The sequence below is a fragment of the Balaenoptera borealis genome (assembly GCF_965194805.1).
Source record: "Balaenoptera borealis genome assembly, chromosome: 1".
NCBI classification, from domain to species: Eukaryota; Metazoa; Chordata; class Mammalia; order Artiodactyla; family Balaenopteridae; genus Balaenoptera; species Balaenoptera borealis.
Window position 1 is genome coordinate 15,493,790 of NC_138860.1, and position 26,561 is coordinate 15,520,350.

Consider the following 26,561-nt stretch of genomic DNA (forward strand, 5'->3'; position numbering starts at 1 on the left):
AAACATACAGATTCAAGAGGCTGAGCAAACTCCCAATAATAGGATAATACCAAAGAAATTCATGCCAAGGAATTCAATATTAAACTTCTGAAAACAAAGCAAAAAGAGAAACTCTTGAAAGTTGCCACAGGAAACTGATGCAAAACTTATAAGGGAATATCAATTCAAATTACAACAGGTTTCTCACCTGAACGATGGAGGCCAGAAGGAGCGGCACAACATTTTTCAAGTAATGAAAGAAACTAACTCTCAGTCACAAATTTTACATTCAGCAAAAATATCCTTTAGGAATGAAGGGAAAATCAACACATTCTCAGCTGAATGAAAACTAAGAGAATTTGTTTTCATCCAGCCCACTCGTAAAGAGGGACTAAAGAAAGTCCTTTAAACAGAAACAAAATGACAACAAAGGTTTAGAATTTCAGGAAGAAAATAAGAACATCAGAATGAGTAATATTAGGAGTAAATACATAAACTATCCTTATCATGAGTTTATTAAATAATATTTGATGGTCAAAGCAAAAACTTTAACACCATTTGATGTGGTGCTCAATGTATGGAGAGGAAACACTCAAGAAAATTATACTTAAAAAGCAGTATAGGTAAAGGGACCTAAATGGAAGTAAAGTTTCTACACTTCAACTGAAGTGACAAAACATCAATGTCAGTAGACTAAGTTAATTATATATACTGTAATACCTAAGCCACTAAGAACATTATACAAAAAGATACACCAAAAATGTTATAAATAAAGATGGAATCCTAAAATGTGTTCAAGTAACCCACAGCAAGGTAAGAAAAGTGAAACAGAAAAACCAAAATCAGAAGAAACAGAGAACTATATGACAAAATTGCAGACATAAGTCTATCACATCATTAAGAAGCTTAGATGTAAATGGTCTAAATACACCAAATAAATGACAGAGATTGGCAGAGTGGATTAAAATTAGATAGATACATAGATAATTGATATATACACAGAATATAAATAAATACATGCAGAATATATATATATATATATATATAAATGTTTATATATATATATATGTATATAAAACATGCTATGCACCAGCAGAAAACACATTAATTTCAAGAGCTCACAGAACATTCACCAAGAATGTTGGACCATTTTTTAAAAACTCAGCAAATTTTAAAGAACTGAAACCAAACAGTGTTTTTTCTGACCACAATGGATTCAAACTGGAAATCAATATCAGAAATATAATTTTGTTAAATCTTCAAAAGCTTGGAAACTAGACAACCTACTTGTAATTAATGCATGAGTCAAAGAAGCCCCAACAAAAGTAAAAAATACATAGAACTGGGGCTTCCCTGGTGGCGCGGTGGTTTTGAGAATCTACCTGCTAATTCAGGGAACACGGGTTCGAGCCCTGGTCTGGGAAGATCCCACATGCCACGGAGCAACTGGGCCTGTGAGCCACAGCTACTGAGCCTGCGCGTCTGGAGCCTGTGCCCCGTAACGGGAGGGGCCGCAATAGTGAGAGGCCCGCGCACCACGATGAAAAGTGGCCCCCGCTTGCCGCAACTAGAGAAAGCCCTCGCACGAAACGAAGACCCAACACAGCTAAATAAATAAATAAATAAATAAATAAATAAAGTAGCTATTAATTAAAAAAAAAAGCTGTATTAGCTCTATAAAAAAAAATACATAGAACTGAATAAAAATGAAAATACAACATACTAAAATATTTGTGATACAGCTAAAGCAGTACAAAGAGGAATATTTACAACACTAAATTAAACATTAAATTAAATTACACACTAAATCACAGCACTAAACCTACTGCTTGCTTTTAAGAAGAGAAAAGGTCTGGAAATATCAATCTAAGTTCTTACCTCAAGAAACCCCAGAAAAAGAGCAAAATAAGCACAAATCAAGCAGACAGAAGGAAATAATAAATATAAAAGCAGAAATCAATGAAATTGAGGATAGCTAAACAATAGAGAAAAATCAAGGAAACAAAAATGTGGTTTTTCAAAAATATCAATTAAATTATAAACTTTTAGCAAGACTAACAATTATAAGAGAGAAGACACAAATAATATCAATAATGAAGCAGGTGGTATCACTTTAGATCCTATAGCCAGTAAAATGATAATAAGGGGTAATAAAAGATAAGATGAGTAATATTACAGTCACAAATTCAACATCTTAGAAGAAATAGACTAATTGTCTGAAAACCACAAACTACCTAAAATCAACCAAGATAAAATAGACAATCTGAATTAAAGAAATTCAATTTAATTAAAAATCTCCCAATATGAGATCTCCAAACAGCTTCACTAAACCTGGAGATGCCTACCAAACATTTAAGGAAGAATTGACACTAATTTTACATAACCTATTTCAGAAAACAGAATAGGAGGGAACACTTCCCAGCTCATTTTATGAGGATAGCATTAACCTAATACCAAAAGATAGTACGAGAAAGGAAAATTATGGATCAATACAGCTTATGAATATAGATGGAAAATTCCTCAGAAGAATATTAGTAAATCCAATCAAGCAGCATATAAAAGAAATCATCATGGCCAAGTCGAATTTATTCCAGGTATGTAAAGTTGGTTAAACATTTGAAAATCAATCAGTGTAACCAACCAGATTAACAGGCTAAAGAAGAAAAATCACATCAATTGATGCAGAAAAGGACTTTAACAAAATCCAACACTCATTATGATGAAAATTTTTAGTAAATTAGCAATAAAGGGAAATTTCCTCAACATGATGAAGAGCATCTACAGCTAACGTTATACTTATTCGTGAAAAACTGAATGTTTTCTCCCTAAGATCAGTAACAAAGCAAAGATGTTTGTTATTACCACTCTTATTCAGCATAGTATTAGAAATTCTAGCTATTGCAACAAAGAAATAAAAAAATAAAAATCACACAGACTGGAAAGAAAGAAACTGCTCCTAATTGCAGGCAACATGATTGTCTATGTAGAAAATCCCAACAAATTACAAAAGAATTTTCAGAACTGATAAGTTAGTTCAGCAAGGTTTTTAAATATAGGATTAAGCCCCCCCAAATCAGTAACATTTTCTGTATTATAACAAAAAATATGTGGGAACTAAAATTTAAAACTTATAACCAACTTCAATCACTCCAAAGAAAATTAAACACTTATGAATAAACTTAGCAAAACATGCACAGGATCTGTATGCTGAAAATTACAAAATACCAATAAAAGAAATCAAAGATCTAAATTGTTCATGTATTGGAAGGTTCAGCATAGTAAAAGATACCAATTCTCCCCAAGTTGATCTATAGATGTGATGAAATTCCTAACAAAATCCCAACAAGACATTTGTAGACACAGGTAAATTTATTCTAAAACTTATATGGAAAGGCACAGGCCCTGAAATATATTTTAAAAATGAAATCTGTGGTGAAGTAAGGAACAAGTTGGGTGTGTTTATAAAAGGGAAATTTGGGGTAGCCTTATGGTAATAGAACTGTTCTTTATCTTGACGATGATGGAGCCACAAATCTACATATGTGATAAAATTGTATAGAACTACACACACAAACAAGTCAAGAAAAATGGAAAATCTAAATAAAGGGGGTGGATTGTATCAATGTCAGTATCCTGGTTGTGATATTATACTATAGTTTTGCAAGATGTTACCCTTGGGTAAGGGATACTTGGGATCTCTCAGTATTATTTCTCACAAATGTTTGCGAGTCGACAATTATCTCAAAAAAAGTTAATTAAAAATAAGCAAAGAAGCACTATCTACACTGGACCTCTCCAAGTTTAGTGTTCCCCAGTTTTCAAAATTTCTTGGGTCTCACTTCTCTTTAATATTTATAAAAGCCTCGTCCCACAAACTTTGAGATGTTCTGCCTGAAATTGCTACAGGTATTTTAAGGGATTAAATAATAATGGTCACCATTTGTCCCAATGTGTATTCCCACAGAATTCATCTTATTTCCAGTTTACTGCTACCTCTCATTCAACCCAAACATTGAACCCAACTCTTTTCTATAAATTCCCTAAGGTACCAAACCCCTCAAAATGGCTACCTTTAATCGATTTTGGCCAAATAACTACAATAACACAAGGGATTTGCATCCCAGAAAACAACAAACTTAAAATTACATACTGTACATCCATAATCTAAACTTTCTTGGTCAACCCCACGACAGTGAAACTGGCATGAGCTGAGTCTCCTCTTCCAGCCCCTCATCTCTGGCTCTCCTCCCCTCCCCGACCCCCAACTGGAATGCCTTTTGTCCTTTCCCTGCCCTTTCCTTTTTCCTTTCTTTCTTTTCTCCCTAGATTGAGAACCATGAACACAAATCATAAACAAAAGAATCCAACTAGTTTTCTACTTCTAGAATATACAATGTTTTTCAGGGATTATCTCATGTAATCTTTAGAAAGCAGAATGAAACTGCTTTTCCTGATATGAATACTTACAAAAAATATATATTGACATACATACACACATAATTATATATATTATATATATAAATATCACTTTTTCTCTGCTGTAATTAAATAATCGGAAGATTAGCAAATCTATTAAAGCCTTTCCATTCTTGGAAAAGTTTTTATAATTTGTTTTATTTTAACTGTTCTTTCTTTGGCTTAGAGATATCTAAACTGGTATCTTGAACATATGCTCTTATGCATCCAGAACAATACAGCTGCTTGGAATATTTTTGAAAGTTGCATTTGAGAGAGAGAAATACCAAGGGAAAATATATGGGAAAATAAAACTATTCAAGGCCATGTTTAAATAAAGTCATATTCTCTCTTCCATTACCAAGCAATACATACCATAGGCCAAATTCTGCCCTAGGTTATATGCGCGCTCTTCTTTTTGACTTTAGTGGGAATTGTTCATGTATAACTGAAGGCTTCAGTTAGCCCCGTGGGCACAAAAATGCCTACCCTCAAAAGAAGCAAAAATTATCTGTCTTATTATATTTGGCTTTTAGATGAAAGTGATATAATATAAATGACAATTCCATTAGATAATATAGGTTTTAAAAAGCATTACCATCAAATTTTAACCATTACAAATTTGAGAGAATTACCATAGTGGCATTTGGAGGACCAGAGATTGTTGAAACAAGAAGACATTGGAAAATACTTTTCTTTTTATCACAATTTTCAATTTTAGTAGTATATCTTCCTTTTGTATATATTGTACATTTTCTAGCTATTGGCTGAGAATCAACCATTTTCTACCAGAAAAAAATTGCTAAATTCTTCAACTATCGGTTTCTAAGTTTAAATGTTAATTTATCCATAGCTTGCTTTAGATTTTGATTAGAGGTTTTTCCAGAGGAAAGGTCTTCCTGAACTTAAATTTTTGCTATGAAATATTAGACTGATAACATTCAGACTTGTAAAGGGTAAATACTACAATGACAGATGTGTTCATCTCTTTGCATACATCAGCTAGACAAACCTTTTCTTTTGGTATATATATATATATATATATATATATATATATATATATATATATATATATATATATATAGTGTATATACTAATGGAGAATAATAGTTACGAAATAGATTGGATTAGGAGCAGGTGAAAAAACCTGGGTTGTCTGTCAGAGAAACAAAAACAAAAGATTTCATAGCTCTATGTAGAACTCTGAGCCACTTTTTCCAGCCTTTTTCATTTAACACATGATATATTTCTTTCTAAGAAACTCAGACCCCCTGAGGCTTACTAACATCTTTTGCTATTTTCATCTTCCTGGCATTGCTCACCTATTCCTGGTATGTAGAATTTCTTCCGTCCTCCTCTTCTCCACCTATTAAAAGCCTATTTTTCCTTCAATAGTTAACTCAGATACTACCTTCTTTATGCATCTTTCCTGACATACCTGAAATGGAATGAGTCATTTCCTGCCTTAAACTCTGATTATTTTATTTTGTTATACACTTTGTAATCCATCAAGGAAGGAAGGAGAACAAGACATAATACTTGGGCCCCACCCCAGACCAATGAAGACACAATGGAGTGTGGCCATCTGAATATTTCTGAAAGTTTCTCAATGATGCTAATGATCTCTAGAGTTGAGAATTTTCGCTCTGAGCTGCAGTCTAGCTTGTAAGTACTAAATATCAAAAACCTGATTCTCTTCCAGTGTTTCTCCTTGGGCAAATGAAACCATTAGTCATACAATCATCCAAGCCAGAAATCTGGGATTTATCATCTCCCTTTACCTTAACCTCTACTTTCCTTCCAGCAACAAGCCCTTTGATTTTAATTCCTAAATAGCTTTCAAAGCTGACCACTTCTCTGTGTATCTGCTATTGCCATCATGGTTCAAGGTATCTCACTTGGGCTCTAAGAGTCACCTAACAACACTTTTTTCCTGTCCTCATGCAAACTGTTCTCCTTCAGTGCAACCAACATGGTCCTTCTGAAAAGATAATCTGCTCAGGCCATACATTTTCCTTCCTTCCCCCCACTTCTTCCCTCATCCCCTGTTCCCTGCATAAAGCATTTCAGTAGAGTTCTCTTGAAAACACTTTAACACGGCCAACAATGATCTTTAAAACATAGCATCTTCCAATGGCTCTGGCTACATTTCACATGCTGCTCCACTTTGGCTGCTGCCCTCCACCTCCACTGGCCTTTCAGTATCTCACATGCAACAAAGTCCCTTTTACAAAAGGGCATCTGCACTATTTGCTATGCACGGATGAAATGTTCTTCTCTACTCTGGTCACCTAGTTCAATCTTATATGTTCTTTTGAATATATATTGTTATCAGTTAAATTGAGTCCCCCCACAAAAGACAGATTGAAGTCCTAATCCCCCATGTCTGTGACTATGACCTTATTTGGAAACAGAGTCTTCGTGGATATTATCAAGTTAAGGTGAAGTCATACTGATTAGGTTGGATCCTAACCCAGTATAATTGGTGTCCTTACAGAAAGAGGAGACACTGACACACACACACAGGGGACGAGATGGCCATGTGATATCGGAGGCAGAGATGAGGCTGATGCATCTGAAAACTCAGGATTTCTGGCAAACACCAGAAGCTAGAAGAAGCAAGTGAGGCTACTCCTCTATAAGTTTTAGCAAGAGCATGGTCTTGCAGATACCTTAATGTCAGACTTCTGGCCTCCAGAACTGGGAGAGAATACATTTTTGTTTTTTTAAGCTACTCAGTTGGTGATTTTTTAGGGCAGGCCTAGCAACCTAATACACATATCTAATACAATTTCTTCAAAGTAAGCCTTCCTTGACTTCAGAGATTTGATCAAACTGTCCTTCAGATGATCCCATAGAACATAGCACAGTTATAATTTGGTTTTCCTTGGTGTGATTGTCTGTCTTTTCCTTCTAATAGACTGTAAGCTCCATCACAGCAGACTATAAAGTACTTTATCAGACATTATTTTCTTTACATGTCATTTATAGTAGAAGCTAAATAGGCTGGGTTTATCTTTGTTCCCAATTGTCACAGGTATCTGTCATTTCAAGGAGCTACATAATTTTCCTAGGGTTGTACAAATTTTAAGTAAAGTATCAAGAATTAAACGTTGCCTTTCGGCTAAATATTATAGTTTAAAGTCTCATGCAAAAATGTACAGAGAATAATTTTTACTTTTTTACTTGGAGGGTTTTACCTTTCTCCATAATCAAGTGGGAAGAATTCCCCCTTATTTTTAAGGTATCCTTACAAAAGGCTTGGTTCTGTATGCCATGGATTAGGTGATCCGGATGGGTTAAGTGGATTATTCTTTCTTTAATCCACTGTAGTCTTTCCTGACTGTCATAAACCAAAAAGATATTGAGCAGAACTGTATATAAAATTATATTCTGTTATGTATTTAAGGCACCTGTATCACTGAGAGATATAATTGTAAACTATATTGATTTGAATTATTTGTACAAATCATGTAAATATGTGAAGCATTACAAATATGTACAAATGTATGAAAATTCATTTCTATTTACTTTACAAATATGTCTTGTTTCAGTTCTTGGTTTTTGTCAGGGGGAGTTCAGAGAACTTTGATAATTAACTACTTCCTCTGTCTTCACAGTGACCTAGGTTCACAGCAACTTATTATTTTTTTAGGTATAGGTCAGAGAAAATTGAGACTGTAAACTCCGGCAGATAATTTAACCTAAGGCTCCTTGTTGAATCCAGTACACCTAGTCAGTGCTCAATAACCACAGCTGTTACTATTATCATTTTCAGCTGATTATTCTGAAAAGCTTTGTTAAATTCTATTGATCTTTACTTCATTTTGAATAACAAACTTTCCCCTAACTTGGGTGATATTCAGTTGGCTAGCTACAAACAGAAGGCTTTCATATACATGTACAGTTTAAAGCAATGAAGTTTATTAAAGGAACGATATGGATTGAGATTCTCTTGTGCTGGGAGCCGAGGTGGTGCTCCCATGAGAATCCCAGTATCACAGAGCTTGCTGAAATGAATGAGGAAGCTTCCATAAGGCTGCGAGGACGTTTTATGTTCCCTCAATCAATAGAGACATGGCAATACCTTTATAAAGTGTGCACATGGGCATACACTCCAGAGATTAATTGAGAGAGTTGGTTTATCTATTCTAACAAATGTTGGTTAAATTGCATTTTCTTTTTCTCCAGAACCATCAATAGTTTCCCTTTTTCAGATTGAATACATAAATCGAAGAATATTTTTCATGAACAAACTATGATTATGAAACTCCTATTCTTCGTCTGTTGATCCCTAAAACTTTATTTACCCATGCATTTTTTTTCCTTCACTGTATCAGATTAGAACTGCTCTTTTTCACTTTATTGTAGCTAGGACCATCTGTGGCTCTTGACTCGTCAGTGTATCAAGGAGCCCTCAAAATAGCAGAGATGATGCAAAAAGCCCCACTGCTAAACTATTTCTTGCGTCCATACTGGCAGTATTTCATCAGCTTCTAATTATAGTATATAATTGTTTGACTGCATTTTAGCATAATTACTAATGGGTTACTATACTAATGATTCTTTAATGCTATTTGTCCTATAAAATGTGTAGACCTACTTAAGGGAAAACAGTTTTCAGAGTTTCATAAAACTCTGAGGTTTTACTTTTAAATGATGTGCAACTAAATGTCAATATACTTCCAAGTTGTACTACCCACAAGCCCTAACAAACTGCTGAAGTAAAATCCTTTTACATATTTCAAAACTTTTTTTAAAAAAAAGAAAACCCGAAGAGGTCTCTTAAAATAACTATAACGTGCTGATTCAATATGAAAACTAAGCTCTAAAAAAAATCTTCTAATGTTATCAGTGTTCCCCATTCGATAGTAAAAAGTCTGAATTGATTTTTTTCCAGTTTTAGTACAAAAAATATGATATAACGAATTTCAGCTTGATATAATTTGAAATAGCCAATATATTAAACTCCAAAGTGAAATTTAAATTGGCAATCATGTCAGATTCAAGTCCCTGAATGAATATTAATTTAAAAACTAATCATTTTCCAACAGGTTGAAGCTTCAAAATGCTAGTTCTTGAATAAAAGCTGTTAGATCCATTACTGTAACATCAGGCATTTTTTGTTTAGGAAACTAGACCTCCAACATTTGGTATGTCTGGCTCTTCCTAGCATCTTTTTTTTTGCCCAGGGATTTAATTATTTAAAACTCATTTCTTTTTCTGGATTTGGTAAATTAGAATTCTGATTTTACTGATGGAAAGCTGATACTGAGTGAACTGTCTGAGGTAAGGTGTAAGGTCAGATTGGTTAATTAATTTTATGTCACTGTGTCTTTCTAAGTTAAATTCTGAGCCAACTCCATGAGTAAAGATGTTTTGTTTTTATATACACACACGCACATACCATGTAAATTCGTTGATTGTGGCCATATTGGAGGATGAGTAAAAATATATGCATACACATTAACTACAGACTTGCAATTTTAAACTTGACTAAGCCAGATTATCAAGTATGTGTTCTAGCCTATGCCCAGCATTATGAAGTCCCTAATCCCAAAATCAAACAGAATTTGGATGCACTATATTATAAGGCAACAGAGAATAAGTTACATTTCGTATTAAAGTATGTTCTTTGCAGTTAAATAGTGAAAGAGTTACAAGCTGCATTTGTCCATATCTTGGCTATGAAATCTACCAAAAAATGTTTCTGTGTAAATACCAGATCGCAGGGGGAAGCAGAAAAAAGCACAAACCCGATCGTCAGTTGAGGAGGAAGCTCTGTCACTTACCATCTCTGTCTAGACAACCCTACACAACTTAACAGCTTTCCATACTTTAAAAGTCACTTACTTTTTAACGTAGAATTCCAGGAAGTCTTGTTTTGTTCATCTAGTCCTATCCTCTTACTACATAAGAAAAGTGAGTCAAGTGTATTTGTTAAGACTACTGAGTAGCATTACCTGAGTCAGATTTCTCTACTCCTCATCCCTTATTCTTCCCACTGCTTTTTGTATTAACTTCCAAGGAATGAGCACATTCTTTATTAAACATCTATAATATGGGTTATTATAAATATGATAATATCTTAAATGTATTCAGACTTGTTTCCAGTTTAAAGGAACCCTATGCAGAACTCCAATTTAAAGAATTGCTCTTTAATTTTTATTTGAATGAATCCAGGTCTCCATAATGCTGGGTACCCCCAAATTTATCAATAAATGCCAGATGAATAAATAACCGATCTGCATGGCTTTTCTAATGATTTATGACTGTTTCATTCGGTAGTTTTAACGTAAAATGTAGAATGGGGGGGGGAAACTTATGTAAAAGTAAGTAAATAAAAGAAGAACACAAATTGGATAGGACAAGTTTTCTCTTGATAGTCAGTTATGAAATAAAGCAGTCTCATTGAATCATAAGTACTTTAACCTTTTCTTGAAAGAAGGGGAAGGTTTAAAGATTTATAAAGAAATTTTGCCTAAACTAGGAAGTGACTCATATTTGACATGTATTGAAATGATAATGCTGATTCCAATAGGCACTCTAAGAGCATTTGACTCCCAGGGGAGTAATTCAGTCATGGTTACCTCTTCACATTTGGAATTTTAAACTTTCTTTGTAAAGCTTTTAATGTACTACTGCCTGCCAAAACATGGCACATTTTCATGGATAAGGCAAAATAAAGGCAAGTAAAAAGCATTTTCTTCATCATCGTTGATATAAAAATATGCGACAAATATAGCTATTCAACATCGTTTGACGATTCCATTTCTTCAGTCTTCTGTGGTTTTTTTTTTTGTTTGTTTTTGTTTTTTTTTTTTTTTGGCCACACAGCGGCACAAGGGATCTTAGTTCCCCAACAAGGGATCAAACCTGCGTCCCCTGCAGTGGAAGCACAGAGTCTTAACCACTGGACCGCCGGGGAAGCCCCTCTGCAGTGGTTTCTATTTCCATTTTTTATATGGAAACGTTATAACCCAATTCTGTTGGTCTGGTCAGTGGGTGGAATGGACAAGATATAGAACAAATTAGTCCCCTATCTGCTAACTACTGAACAAATGAGAGGCAAGCATGACACACTGAATCCATCATATGCTATAGATGTCAGACGTGACCTTTTTGTAGGTCCTTTCAACCCTGGTGGCATGGAAACCTCTGTGTCCTGACAACCAAATTTTCTCAACTCATATCCTAATGAAAAGCAGAGTAGATAAGTCTAACATGATGACTGAATACCACTGTGTCAATACCATCCTATGGACATCAATCATTGCTAATTCTCTGCATTTCTATTTTAAATGTTCTTCCTCAGGCTTTTAATGCATTGCAGTGCACATTCATGGCAGAATATCATACTTACTATCAGGCCAAACAAAGGTATGTTTCAAGTGTATTTACATCCTCAATAAGAGTAGCTACGCTGAAAGAGACTTTAAAATCCAAATAACAATTTTCAAGACCTTCTAAGTGAGATAGGCTGGAACCTGGGACCCTTTGCTGCAGTGCTTACACCTGGACAAATGTTTCCTGGAGCAATAAAATATAAAGAAAGAAACGATACGGGACTAAAAATAACTGCATACATGTCCAGCTGGGGCAAATTATGGACAAGATACAAAAAGACCAAAAAAAAACCAACTGCCACTTCTGAAGAGCCAGAGCAATAGCAGGGTACTGCACATGCCCCCCTGCACACAGCACCACCTAAGGGGTGGGCAGAACACCTAAGCCACCCCTCTGGCCCGATCCCTGGACACACCCCTACCCTCACCCCATATGAGGAATCAGCTCGACCCCCCTTCAGGGAGCAAGCAAGAGAATCTGTTGCTTGTTCTTGCTCCCTGCGGCTGCAGCAGGGGCCCCAGTAAAGCCTTGCCTGAATTTCTTGTCTGGCCTCTTATCAATTTCTATTGATTAAGGAGGCCAAGAACCCTGGTAAGTAACATAAGGAAGTCTACCTGCTTCAGGGTGAGGGGAAAAATGTGAGAAATCAAAGATTATTTTCATAAAGTGCATGAGGGTACAAATGTCCTCTAGTGCAAATGGGCTTTGCATGGACCACATTTGAGCACACCTATGAGAGCATATACTGAGAACTACAGTACAGGGTACCTCTGGTATAAAAGGCAAGGGTGACTTAAGCTGCATTGGACCATTCCAGAGCCCTAAAGAAACCAAAGAATAAACTGTTTACATTCCTGACAACTATAAAATACCAACCATCTCACAGTTATCTCAGTCTTTAGCAGCTTCTAAGGCGAATACAAACTGTGGTTGACAACTAAAGTAATAATATAACACCTGTAGAGTGTCTGATGTGTAAAGTTCATTAGTTCTAAGGTCAGCATTTTAACACAACAGCCAAATTGTATTCATATCATCAGATGCTATCCACCAAAAACCGCTGTAAAAACCAGGCAGGGGTCTTAATACTGCCAAGACTAGTAAAATTAGAACTAGACCGCAAAAGAGCCCTTCCACGTTTTTGAACAAAATAAAACACACTAAGCAAATAAAACAAACATTTCCTGAGGATATTACCCCAAATGGGATTGTCCTAGCCTTCTGTGGGCATGTTCACAGTAACTTTGAGGGGGAAATTCTGGTATACTAAGAGATACATCATTAGGTCATTTAAATATTGTTTTTCTTTAGTTGTCATTTACACATAGTTGAAATCTGAAAGGTAGTGCTTCAAATCTGATGGGAAGATGCCATTTAAAGGAAAGAAAGGAAGATGGATCCCTGTGTTTAACCAAACGTTAAATATTTTTTATTTTACTCACCTGCACACTAAGATGAATCCATTTCTTCACAAGAATTCTCCCCAGTGTCATTACTTTTATTGGAGGCTGCAAACCATTTACTGTGCGGTAATAAAACATGGTCTCTTTCTCAGATATTGTAAGTTTGAACACAATCTGCCCATCCGCTGTCTTTTCTATAACACACCTTGGGAAGCAACCAGAAAAGAGAAAAGGTCAGCCTCCAACCAAAAGAGAGGCTAAGGCATCATCCAGTGATGGTGGTGTAATTGACCCCAAACTCCACTCAAAGGGTCACAGTGAATAAGCACCTGAATGTTATCATATTCAGGGCAAGCTTTCTTTCAATTAAGAAGCCCTTTTATTTCAATAAAAAATAGAATTCTTATTGACAATATATTCCCCCAGAACCTCCACTCCCTTTATTGGAGATTCATGATGGGAGCTAAAGTGGTCGAATCATCCTGAAAACAACATGTAGCCTATTGGCTCATTAGTTCCTCTGCTATTTCTTTTATAGGAAGCAGCACAATACACCATATCCGGCTTGGGTATTGAGTCACCAGCGCAAATCTTTTTTCTTTTCTTTTTTTTTTAATGTAAAGAGAGGTTAGTGTCCATAGAAGGCTCTAAACTGCTAACCCTGAAGTCAGAATCACTCTATTTAATTCCCATGATGAAATGGAGAATGCACAACTATAGCCTTTACTTCACTCATCATCAACTGGCCAGAAGCCAAAGCCAGTGTCTGTAGCTCGCCATGACCACAAAGATCAACTGAGGCATTGAGATCATGGTAATGATCCTGGATGAAAGTTCATCCAATCTTCTAAGAATACAGTGAAATATTTTGATAAAATAGAAGAATTTTCAGAAAAATTTTAGGTCTGTGTAGGGCCAGTTATCAAATTATTTTTTTTTTAAATCACTTCTACCCTGATCACAATGGCACTCTTTTCCCATCCCTTTAAATAGACATTTTTATTTTTTATGTTTTCTAATTTCTCCATTGATTTATGTTTAATATATTTTATTTTATACTAATTATATCACTGCATGTGCCTAGCCACTCTGTACCCACTGAGCAGAAACAGATATGAACTTAAGCCCCTTTCCTATTACATTTCAACCTAGCAACTCAACTTTTTAGCAGATGAGAGAAGAGCCCCCTGAGTAGATTACTCCCCAAAATCTGCTATTTAAAGAAAAATTTCATGGACAGTAGCCATCAACATCTCCCCCCAAATAACTAGCTATTAAAGATGCTCATCAGCCTGCATCTCACAGACAAGAACTCAAGAAGGCGGTACATGGGGCTTCCCTGGTGGCGCAGTGGTTGAGAATCTGCCTGCCAATGCAGGGGACATGGGTTCGAGCCCTGGTCTGGGAAGATCCCACATGCCGCGGAGCAACTGGGCCCTTGAGCCACAACTGCTGAGCCTGAGCGTCTGGAGCCTCTGCTCTGCAACAAGGGAGGCCGCGATAGTGAGAGGCCCGCGCACCGCGATGAAGAGTGGCCCCCACTTGCCGCAACTGGAGAAAGCCCTCGCACAGAAACGAAGACCCAACACAGCCAAAAATAAAAATAATAAAAAAAAAAAAAAAGGCGGTACATCCCAGGGAGGAGAATTTTATCAAGTCCTAGAGGAGTCTGGGTTCCTTTCTTCACCTGGTTGCCTCCTACTCAGCATCTCCAGGATAATGCTGATCCTAGAATCCTCCCTGCTCAAGGTTCGTAAGGGGTCTTCCCCTGAGCTCACTTATCGTGCTGCCTTGGTAACAACACCCATCCATCCGTCTTCCCATTCGATCATGAGTTTTCTGACAATAGCACCCTAGCCTGCTTTATAGTAGAGCCTCAAAAAAATGAGTCAGTGATCTGAGTAGGAAGAATTGAAGAGGCAAAGGTAAGATTGGGCAAACCAAGAATTATTGCTAAAGATGTTTTCAAAACTTTCCTTAAAGGGCACATGTTTTCACAAATCATTCCTTCTCATTTGCATTTATTCTTTCTGAGAATTGAGAGGTAATAATATGACGGGAGAACACTTAACAGTCACTACTTCACTGTCACTTTTTTACTCTATTTGTACATATATTTGGTGATAAAGTTATGAGACCAAATATATATTTTATGTTAGGCAAATAGGTTTAGTTGACATACAGATTTCATATAAAGCGGAAATACGATTTTATGGAAATTCTACTGTGATTGTTTTTAACCCTATGGAAATTCTATTGTGATTTTTTTTTTTAACCCTTTGGTAGGTGAATATTTCTAAGTCACTGGAATGAGTTTCTCTTTGTTCCCTGTCTCTAGGTCTTAAACAATCTAAGAAGAGTTTGCCTCTGTTCATTTCTCTTGAGTTAAATCTACAAGTTAGAATTTGACCATTACTCAAGGATGTATTTGCCACATGCAGGCTTATTTCCCCAAGCTTACTGAAAATGCATTTCTTAATATGTTATTGATTATCTTCCTTGCTATTTTGTTTGCTTGTAAACATACTAGCTTGGGTAGATAATGAATGTGAGAGGAAGGCAGGTAGCAAAATATTTAGGAACTGGATTTATTTTGCTCCTGAATAAACAATAATTGGATAATCCATGTTTTGTTTGTTTTACTTATCTAGTACAAACACCCTGAAATTCCCCCAATTCCCATAGGTATTTCAGTTTTGAGAATGGAAACGACCTTGATGCATGGAACTCTCAAAACCATATACCATGTGCTACTGCCTCTATAAATACTCCTCTGTCTTATTTATACAAAATGATACCAGTGGAAGATGAATTTGGTAGAGACATATCCCTTGTAAAAAGCTTGGAAAAAATATTTCATCCTAGCCATATTTGTCAAGAGACAATTTTTTAAAACTCTTTGCACGTTAGTTACATAAACTAAGTGGGTTGGATTTACTGACATTTCAAACAGTAAGAAAACAGGGTTTTCTTTTAGGACACATACAGAAATAGGGGTAATGGTTTGTGATGATTTTCACTCCAAATAAAACAAAATGAAAATATGCCAACTTTCACTTGGCACATTAAAACTAAACACCAAAGATATTTAAGTCATATTTGCTTATGAAATTATAAGACTTTTCTGGTTTGTTTCATGAGTTTTTAGATATTTGGCCAACATCCTCATACAAAGAAAACTTCACAAGGAGAAGAGGCAAAAGCCCTACAGGAAGACAAAAGATAAGCAAAATATGCCTCAAAACTGTCCTATTCATTCCAGTTTCCAGATTGTTTCTAAACACTTAGGGGAAACATTAGATATCAGCTTCAGAAACTATTACAGAATGAAAATCAGGTGATTATAGAAAATAACCAAAAATGTTAAGGAAGCCCCCCTCTGAACTCACTGAAGGCATTTCTACTGGGATCAATGGCATGAATGCTTTTGAGAATCTTTTATGATTCTCTATATATTTCCTAACAGATGAAAACACCAGGAAGCGAAGGGCCAAAAGCGACCTCTTTTAAGAGATGGGGTGTCATTCATTTATTCAACTCATTATTGAGCATCTTCCAAGATGAGTTAAACAAACATCTCTTCCTGGGAAAATAAGGATGCAGACACCACAGTCCTAAGCCCTCAGAGAACTACATGCCTAATGAAAATTGTACACTCTAGTAAGGGCAAGTTGTTTATACAAACCTGGACCAAAACTTTGAAAATATCCATTATTTGTATTACTAGTCCCCATGCCTTAAAACTCACACTGAGCCTGGTTGAGCCTCTGAAAACTAAGACCAAAAGTTTAGCTAAACTGCTGGAAAAAAAAAAAAAAAAGAGCCAGGTGTAAACATGTCTGCCTGCCATGAAATTATTTTAACACACTCTTCTTTGAGGGTTTACTTCATCCATGGAAAGGAGAGAAATACTTTGAATTTAGGAAAAAAATATTTGGAATATAACGTTGACCAGGAGAGCCTAATATAGGAGTAGGTCTTCAGTTGCATCAATTCCAAAGTGCCTTCATTTCTAGGCTGGAATTCAAGTTGCAATACCCTTGACTCTTATTGATTTTGCAGGACCCTAGGAAAGCTTACACTCCCTCTGCTACTTACATTACACCTTCTTGCTCGGGTTTCAACCACACAGCTAGAGTAAATGACGCCGCCAGCCTGGGAGCAGGAGGAGAGGCAAAGCAACGCTGGTGATTTCCAAAAATGAAACTTGCAGAACGGCTGTGGGCGTTGGGACTCAGATCACGCCGGTCCACGGTGATGCAGCCCCTGAGGCCTGCTGAGAAGAGGGCAGTGTAGGCGGGGGGTGACGATCGGTAAGGACAATCCTGAATGCAGAGCCGCTGGGGACAGACCCGAAGGCCTTCAGCTGCGGCAGAGCTCTGACAGAAGGTGCTTCGGGCTGGGAGTCCACACGTCGCTTGGGTTGGCACCACCGAAACCTTCTTGAAAGCTGCCACGTTCTCCAGCCTTGGGAAAAGGCCCTGCGAGTCAGCCCACGATATGGAAGCAAAATAGGTAAAGAGCCATGTTTTAGGGCTGGGAAACAAGAAGCCGAAGCCCAAAGAAAGAGCCAGGCAATTCATGTTTACACAAAAGCATTCTCCTTCCAATCAAGCGTTCCTAAATAAATAATAAGGCCGACGGCGCTGGCCAGCGACTCTTTAACGCGGGGTGCTTTAAATAACATGGAGATAAATCCATTTTCGGGAAACTGCAGATGCCTTTTCACACTGGGGTAACACCGGAGGCCTCCTTAGTGATGGCGAAGACATGAGTAGCAGCTGGTGTCTGGGAATCAAAAGCAGAGAGTCAAGGAAGATCGGTTACATCTTTAAAACTTTCGGTGCCTTCTAAGCATGGGGATTCTGAGTCCCCAAGAAACATTATTAAACTTCTTAAAAACATTTTGAAGTACACTCTCTAGAGGAAAACACTCATTCTTTTGGTAACTATCTTCATCGGGCAAATTAAGCACTCGAAAAGTCCACAGGACAACCAGTTTGATGTATACATATATGCACATACTTTTATTAATATATTTCCCCACACAGTAATTTCAGATTGCTACCCCACCCCAGGGAATTAGCACTAGCCACTCTTCTTCACGAGGTAAAGAACTACATAGATTTCCTTTACACACGCACGGGATGTTGTTAACGCAGAGCTAACTTGCAGATGTCCCGAATAAAGCTGGCAAAGCACTTTGGGCCTTTCCCCCGCCTCATCGCAGCATGTGCGGCAACTTTAAGCTCACGGTAAAGCTGATTACAAACCCAACGCCATCTGTCCGTCCTACGCCTTAGTATTTAGCAAACGTTTGTGTGTTTCCTCATATGACTATTTGTAGGTTACATATGGACCCCTAATACTGTGTAAGTAATTGTATTGATAAATAAGCTGAGTTACCATTTCTTTATTGCCTTTCAACCAGGCCCCTCAGTGTGACAAATGGCTCTTCAGAGGACCGCTGTCCCTGGTTGCCTGGCAACGCTGCGGTAACCTCTGGAAAGTCTCAGCAAATAGGCCGCAGCAGCAGGACGGCCGCCCGGAAGACTTGGGTGCCCAAGTCAGGGATTCTGCACAGCGAACGCTTGGTTACCTGAAACTCAGAGTGCAGTCTGCTGGCTGGCCCGCCTGGAACTGAGCTCCTCAAGCCTCCAGCAGGTGCCTCAAGCAGTGGGAGGGACCAGCATGGGGCCAGGCATGCATAATTTTAAAGTAGCAGTGCACCTTATCCTCTAATCCTTTTTTGCCCCTCCCCTTTCCCTGGCTTTCATGCACCTCAATCCATTTAATCATGTCATCAAAATGATCTGCCACCATCAGACAGTAACACAAGGAGCAATTCCCAGTGCTCTTTCTCTTTTCTGGGCTACAAGTACATTGATGCTCTAAAACCTTGGTCCATTGATGAAAGTTTCTGTTGCCCATTCGGTGGTTACTGCATTCTTCACCCCAGAATACCCTCTCCTAAATATACATGCTTCTCTAGATTATGAGAAGCACCTGATGTGATCTCTAAATGTTGCATTTGGAAGATGAGGGATTTTCATTAAACTACAGAAGCAAAAGGACTGCTGACTTTTTAGCTGCTTGACTGGATATGAATATGTGTGTATTTATGAATGCATGTTTGATGTCAATTCTATGTAGCTTTATTACATCCAAAACTCTCTTCAACCGTCTGGGACATCTCATCCTATATGAGAAACATTCTAAAGCAACTGATACTTCTATCCCTCCACTGTCTTATAAATGGAAAATTCATTTGGGACACAACTAGCCAATTGGGTTTTTTCTATAAGTTATCATATTTAGAGAAATGTTTAGAAGTGAGAGAAATGTCTGTATGGCATTTCTTGTTAGTAAGGCAGCCAGAGACAAATCCAGAATGTCTTCACTCAAATTTCCTTTCATTCCTCTTCCAAGAGAGACCTGGCCATAACTTTTAAATATCAACTTTACCAATCAGAACTAGGTGCTTCCAGAGGAAATCTTCATCTTTTGTCAAATTATCCTATTCTCTCTACTAGTTGATTATTATAATCTTGCAAGGGCAATTTTTATTTAAAAGCAAATTTTAATGTAAAACCAGCTAATATGTAAGGAAAATCTGGGGAAATATGTTTGGAAATAGGTACATAGGACACAGGGAAGTAGTCAAATGGATTACTCACACCTCTACAAAACAGGCAACAAATATCTGTCTTCAAATGTGTTGTTCAATGGCTGGGTCCTCTTTATGCCTTATGAATCCAAGGATTAACTTTAATTTTTAATTGTGGTGCTTCAGTATATCTTTTGGGTCACCATTCTGGGGATAGAAAATCATCTCCACATAACAACTCCTGCTTTGTAGTAGGAAGTCATGACTCAAAAGAGACCATCTAAGATTAGCAACTCTGCTCCGCAACCAGAAACGCTGCCTGTGATTTGCAAGGGCAGACAACGGATTGACATAGCCCTCAACTTCTGCAGTTCCGAACTATCAATCCTGAAGACACATCTGGTAAATGATTTGGGCACCAAGAGTTCTACCACCACTAGAAGTGCCTGAGAAATACATAAAGAAAAAAAAAGTAAGAGTGTACAGGAGGAAAGTTTAGTTCAATACAAGAAACTACGTGCTACTATTTTTCTCATATATTTTCGTGGATTCACTGGGTAGTTCTGTTCTAGCCCAGCTTGGCTGGGGCTGGTTGGTCTGATTTGGCCTCACTCTCCCATCTAGCAGTTGGCTTGACTCTCATGGGAGTCTACCCCAAGCTCATTCTGGTGGTAGCAGAAAAATTCTGAGCAACATAAGATGGGACAGCCTAATGTAAAAGTATTATTCAGGCATCTGCTTATATCCTATTTGCTAATGTTCCCATTGACCAGAGCAAGTCACATGGCCAAGCCCAGATTCAAGGGCTGTGAAATTGACTCAGTTCTTCAAAGAACAGTTGAGAGTTGCTAGCAATTTCTTCTTCTAGTGGTAAAGACATCATTGAATCAGAATTTCCTTCTTCTGAAAAAGTCTAAAAAATGGTCTTTTAGTTAGACAACTGTAAGTAAGTTCATACTCATTATTGTGGAAAACGTTACTATAATAAGCTTAGTTTTTCAAGCCCTTGAGGCTTAGCTCCTGTTGATGGACAAAATCAAGGGATATCCTTGGGTTTTTAACATCCTTTAATTTACTATTAAAATTGACTAACCTCTGGCATACCTGATCTAGAAAAACAGTGAATGTATAATAAGTACTATCAGATGTGAAAATAGAGGCATAAACTACAGAGGCAATGTGATTACAAAATACAAGAAAATGTAGACAATTTTATGAGAATTAAACTTGAGTTCTTAGGCAAATTGGAAAAGTTGCTTAAAATATTTCCAACTTAGACTGATTCAAGAAGAGAGATGGAAACAACCCAGATGTCCATCAACTGCAGAACAGATAAAGAAATTGTGGTATATGCATAGGCTGGAAGGAGAAAGCACAATGAAAGAAACGTGAACTACCCCTACAAGCAACAACGTGGGTAAATCTCACAGACACGGTCGTCAGTGAAATAAGGCAGACACCCCCAAGAACATAGTGTATGATTCCATTTATATGAAGTGCAAAGGCAAAGCTAATCTGTGGTGACAGAAGTCAGAATAGTGCTCTCTTTAAGACAGAGGAAGAAACTGGAAAGTGTTCAAAGAAGCCAGCAGGCGTGCTAGAAATTTATCTTGATATGGGTGGTGCTTACACAGGTGGATACATTTTTAAAAGTTCATCAAGCTTTACACTTAAGGTTTGTCCACTTTGTGCAAATTATACCTCTATAAAAAAAGAGTAGTAAATTTAAAAAAATTTAAGATGAATAGTTCTATCTGTTATAGTCTGCAGTTAAATTTCTTCCCACAAGGAAAACGGTGGGCCTGGAGAGTTGTGCAAACCAGTTATACCACACATCTGGGAAAAGTGTAATTCCAATTTTTACAAACATTCTTGCAAATCGAATAAGAGAATATTTCCCTTCTTTTTTGAGGCAGTATAACCAAAAGAGAGAGAGAGAGAGTGCGTGTGTGTGTGTGTGTTTGTGTGTGTGTGAGAGAGAGAGAGAGAGAAGTCAGGAGAATATGATAAGGGAAAATTAAAGACCAATCATCATGCTCATATGCATAATGCAAAAAAAAATTCTGAATAAAACATAAGCAAACTGAATTCAGAAGTATATAAAAAGCTTAAATCTTTTAAGCTGGCTTTATTCCAGACAAAGTTGGCTTTATTCCAGAATTGCAAAATCGGTTTGAATTTTTAAAATATATTAATTCACCATAAAAATAGTAAAAATTCTTGTGAGTTTTTAGGACCAAAATCCTTAACAAACTAAAGAAGAAAACTTCTATAACTTGACAGTTTACAAAAACATCATAAATAATAATAATAATCAGGATAAATAGCACTTTTGTTAAAATCAGGAGTAGTGCAAGAACACCTACTATCACAGCTTCTAATCAACATTTTACTAGCCAGTGCATGAAAATAAGAATATAAACCAAAGCATAAGTACTGAAAATGATTATCAAATGTCATATATTTCTCTAAATAACAAAACCTAAAGACAAATATTTGACCTAGGTTCTGGAGAGAAGATGTACATATGATGAATGTTGCTCATCAATTTTGGGCCCTTTTTTCTAGGCACATACTACTTGACCCCTTGTCAAGTTAGAGGTGGCCACGTGACTTGCTTTAGCCAATGAAATATGAGCCACTGCCAGGGGAAAGCTACAAGGACCAGTGTGCAATTTCCTGTGCTCACTCCCTTTCACTCTGCCACGTCCAGATGGTGCCTGCTCTGTCAGCCTCTTGCCCTGGCTGGGAAGACATAGATCAGAGTCTGCTTGCCGGCCCTACTGGACACATAGCATGTGTGAAAAATAAACTTTTATTGTTTAAAGGAATTTTTTGAAAAATCTTGGAGTTCTTTATTACTGCAGAATAATTTAGTTTAATACGAGTGATGCAAAGATCAATAAACAAAACAACTGCACTTCTCTGTGCCAGAAAGAGAATGAAATAAACAAATTAGAAAATATAACAAACTAAAAGATGCTATTCATATTATTAGGTACTTACGAACAAATCTAAAAAATGCATTACTACTATGAAAAAAATCAAGTTTTACTGGATAACATTTAAGAGACCAAAAACAAATAGAGAAATTATGTTCTTGGATTCAACGACTATCACGAGGATGAAGTTTTCATACAGTTGTCTATTAATCCAATGCAATTCCTATGAAAAGCACAACAGAGTTACTCATGGAACTTGACAAACCTATTTTAAAGCATATAAAAAAGAGCAAACAGCCGACAGTATCCAAGGCACTGCAAACATAGAAGAAGGTGAGGGACTTTGCTAACAGATATCAAGATGTATATAGGGCCATATAAACTAGGAGTGTGCAACATTAGTGCAGAGATGGGGAGAAAAATCCGATAGAAACATCAAGAACCACAGGAAAAGACTCACACATATATAGACTTATATTTGTCCCTGCATATCACTAAAAAAAAAGGATGAACTAGTTAGTAAAGTTTGCAAGGAAAATCAATTCCACCTACTGGAAAATAAAATGAAATTGGATCCCTACTTCTCACTATATACGAAAGTTACTTCGAGATAGATTTAGACCTAAATGTTTACAGACAAAACTTGAAAATCTTTTGAAATTAAAGAAGATGCTTTAACCACCTTAAGATGGGAACATATTTCTTAAATTGGACACAAGTACAAAACATAAAAGATAAATAAATGGGACTACATTAAAATCAAGAACTTCTGTTCATCAAATGCCCCCTAAAGTGAAAACCTAAGAAAACCTAAGCCACAACACTAGAGACATGTCACACATGTAATGGGAAAAGAATGAACACAGAGAATGATTAAATAATTTCTGTGACTCGAAAGACGAATATTCCAATTCTTTTTAAAAAGACAGATGATATAAACAAGGATTTCAGAGAACAGTAAACATGAGGGGCCAATAAACTTACAGAAAGTATTGGACTTCATCAATATTTACAGAGAGGCAAATTAAAACCACAATGAAATTTTATTTTACACATGCTAGATCATACAAATTTTATATTAGGGCAATGCCAACCGTTATGAAGGGTATGTAGCAAAATGAACTCTAAATATTTCAGGTGAAAGGGTAAATTAATGCAAATGCTCTAAAGAACAATTTGGCATATTTAGAAAAGTTGAAGCTGCCTATACCCTAAAAAACAGCATGTTCACGCTTATGCACATTCATTAGAAAACCTTAGTGCTTTGCACCAGGGGGCATATTTTGTATGTTCACAGCAGTCGTTTCTGGTAATGCCAGAAAGCTGGAAACCATTCAATGTCTATAATAAATATCAATAAATCACTGACATCTTCCTATGACAACAAATTCTGCTGTTGATCTCTTTCTCACTTTTCTTATTTCTTCTGGCTTTCTGTTCCCCCTGTGCTTCATGATTTTCTATGATATAAGTTGACTGTTGACACAGTTAACCAACCAAGTAACCAACCACAGGTTACAATGGGCAAGCACAACGCATTGAGTATAATATTCTGATTCTAGGTTTTCATCTTTTCAACAGTTCATGGTAGCTGAGAACACCTAGCATCTATCATTGGGGATTTTTTCCAATTACATCCTTACCCTTTTTCACATTTGAAAATTCAGATGGCTAGTTCTTGGATAATTAAAGATTGGCTTAGAGTCATAACAGTCATCATAATAGATGCCGTATATTGAGTGTCTCACATGTAGCAGGCACCATACACATGATTTACACATGTGTGTATTTACATATACACACATAGCCATCTCATCTTTACTATAACTCTAGGAGGTAAGTGCTCTTACCTCATTTCACAAATGTGGAAATTGCAATTTGGAAGGGCTTCATTCTGTTTTTATTTGCATCTTGAGAAATGAGCATGTCTAACAGGAGGGGCACTCAAACAATGTTTGTTTTTTCAATTTCGTGTTTTTTATTTTTATCATATTTTTCCAGCCAGAATTGAAAACACTAGCTATTTTATAAAGACTATATTAGTTTTGCCAATATAGAAACAATCTTTGCGCTTTCAAATTATAAAGAGATTAAATGACAAAAATGAATCCATAAAGTCATCAAAGTGCAATGTTTTTGACCAGTGTGTCCTACTTATACTGTAATAGCAGCACCGATATCAAGTGTGACTAGGATACAGGGGTGTCAACCTCAGGCTGTGGCCTGGGCTGTGGTCCTGTCAACCTGAAGGACTGAACCAAGATTATAAATCAAACAGGGTGGTGGGCCAGGCTAGGGGGTGGTTCAGGAAACATATACTACCCAGTAAGGAAGGTGAATGACCGAGAGGCCGAGAGAACAAGAGAGATGTTAAAAGTAAATGACTCAGACTTCCCTGGTGGTGCAGTGGTTAAGAATCTGCCTGCCAATGCAGGGGACACGGGTTCAAGCCCTGGTCCGGGAAGATCCCACACGCTGAGGAGCAACTAAGCCCATGCGCCACAACTACTGAGCCTGCACTCTAAAGCTCATGTGCCACAACTACGGAGCCCACGTGCCACAACTACTGAGCCTGTGCTCTACAGCACGAGCTCCGCAACGAGAGAAGCCACCGCAGTGAGAAGCCCGTGCACCACAACGAAGAGTAGCCCCTACTCACCGCAGCTAGAGAAAGCCCACGTGCAGCAACAAAGACTCAACATGGCCTAAATAAATAAATAAGTAAAATTTATAAAAAAAAAGTAAATGACTGAGTTGGTAAGTGGGCACAGTAAGTCGGATATAGAGGACCATGGCTGCCAGCATTAGCAGATTCTTCCTGAAACAGAGGACAGTGTAAGTCAATACCCAGTCTGGAAGTAGACATAGCTAGGCTGAGGAGGACCCAATCAGATGCATATGCCCTGACATATGTTTAAAGTACATTTAATAAGATGAGGAAAAACTGAGTTTCTTCTCTCCTCCACTCCATACATTTTCTTTCTCTTTTAAAATTACACAATGGAGGGAGGGGCAAGATGGCGGAAGAGTAAGACGCGGAGATCACCTTCCTTCCCACAGATACAGTAGAAATACATCTACACGTGGAACTGCTCCTACAGAACACCCGCTGAACGCTGGCAGAAGACGTCAGACCTCCCAAAAGGCAAGAAACTCCCCACGTACTTGGGTAGGGCAAAAGAAAAAAGAAATAACAGAGACAAAAGAATAGGGACGGGACCTGCATCAGTGGGAGGGAGCTGTGAAGGAGGAAAGATTTCCACGCACTAGGAAGCCCCTTCGTGGGTGGAGACTGCGGGTGGCGGAGGGGGGAAGCTTCGGAGCCGCGGAGGAGAGCGCAGCCACAGGGGTGCGGAGGGCAAAGCGGAGAGACTCCCGCACAGAGGCTCGGTGCCGAGCAGCACTCACCAGCCTGAGAGGCTTGTCTGCTCACCCGCCGGGGCGGGCGGGGCTGGGAGCTGAGGCTCAGGCTTCGGTGCTAGCCGGGAGGGAGTCCGGGAAAAAGTCTGCAGCTGCCGAAGAGGCAAGAGACTTTTTCTTGCCTCTTTGTTTCGCTGCGCGCAAGGTGAGGGGATTCAGAGCGCTGCCGAAACGAACTCCAGAGATGGGCGCGAGCCGCAGTTATCAGCGCGGACCCCAGAGACGGGCAGGAGACGCTAAGGCTGCTGCTGCCGCCACCAAGAAGCCTGTGTGCGAGCACAGGTCACTCTCCACACCACCCCTCCCGGGATCCTGTGCAGCTCGCCACTGCCAGGGTCCCGTGATCCAGGGACAACTTCCCGGGGAGAATGCACGGCGTGCCTCAGGCTGCTGCAACGTCACGCCAGC

The 26,561-nt window shown here is 37.8% G+C and overlaps 1 protein-coding gene across 1 annotated transcript in view; it reads right to left on the reverse strand.

Annotated features, from left to right (window-relative positions):
- Positions 1-26,166, reverse strand: part of USH2A (usherin) — a 783,103-nt gene extending 756,937 nt beyond the window's left edge. Inside the window, exons 1-2 of the mRNA XM_082362477.1 lie at positions 17,283-26,166; positions 13,224-13,389 (exon numbers count right to left, since the gene is read on the reverse strand). Coding sequence (XP_082218603.1) covers positions 13,224-13,389; positions 17,283-17,767 — 651 coding nt within the window. The 5' untranslated portion in view covers positions 17,768-26,166. The remainder of the gene's footprint in view (positions 1-13,223; positions 13,390-17,282) is intronic.
- Between the last annotated feature and the right edge of the window lie 395 nt (positions 26,167-26,561).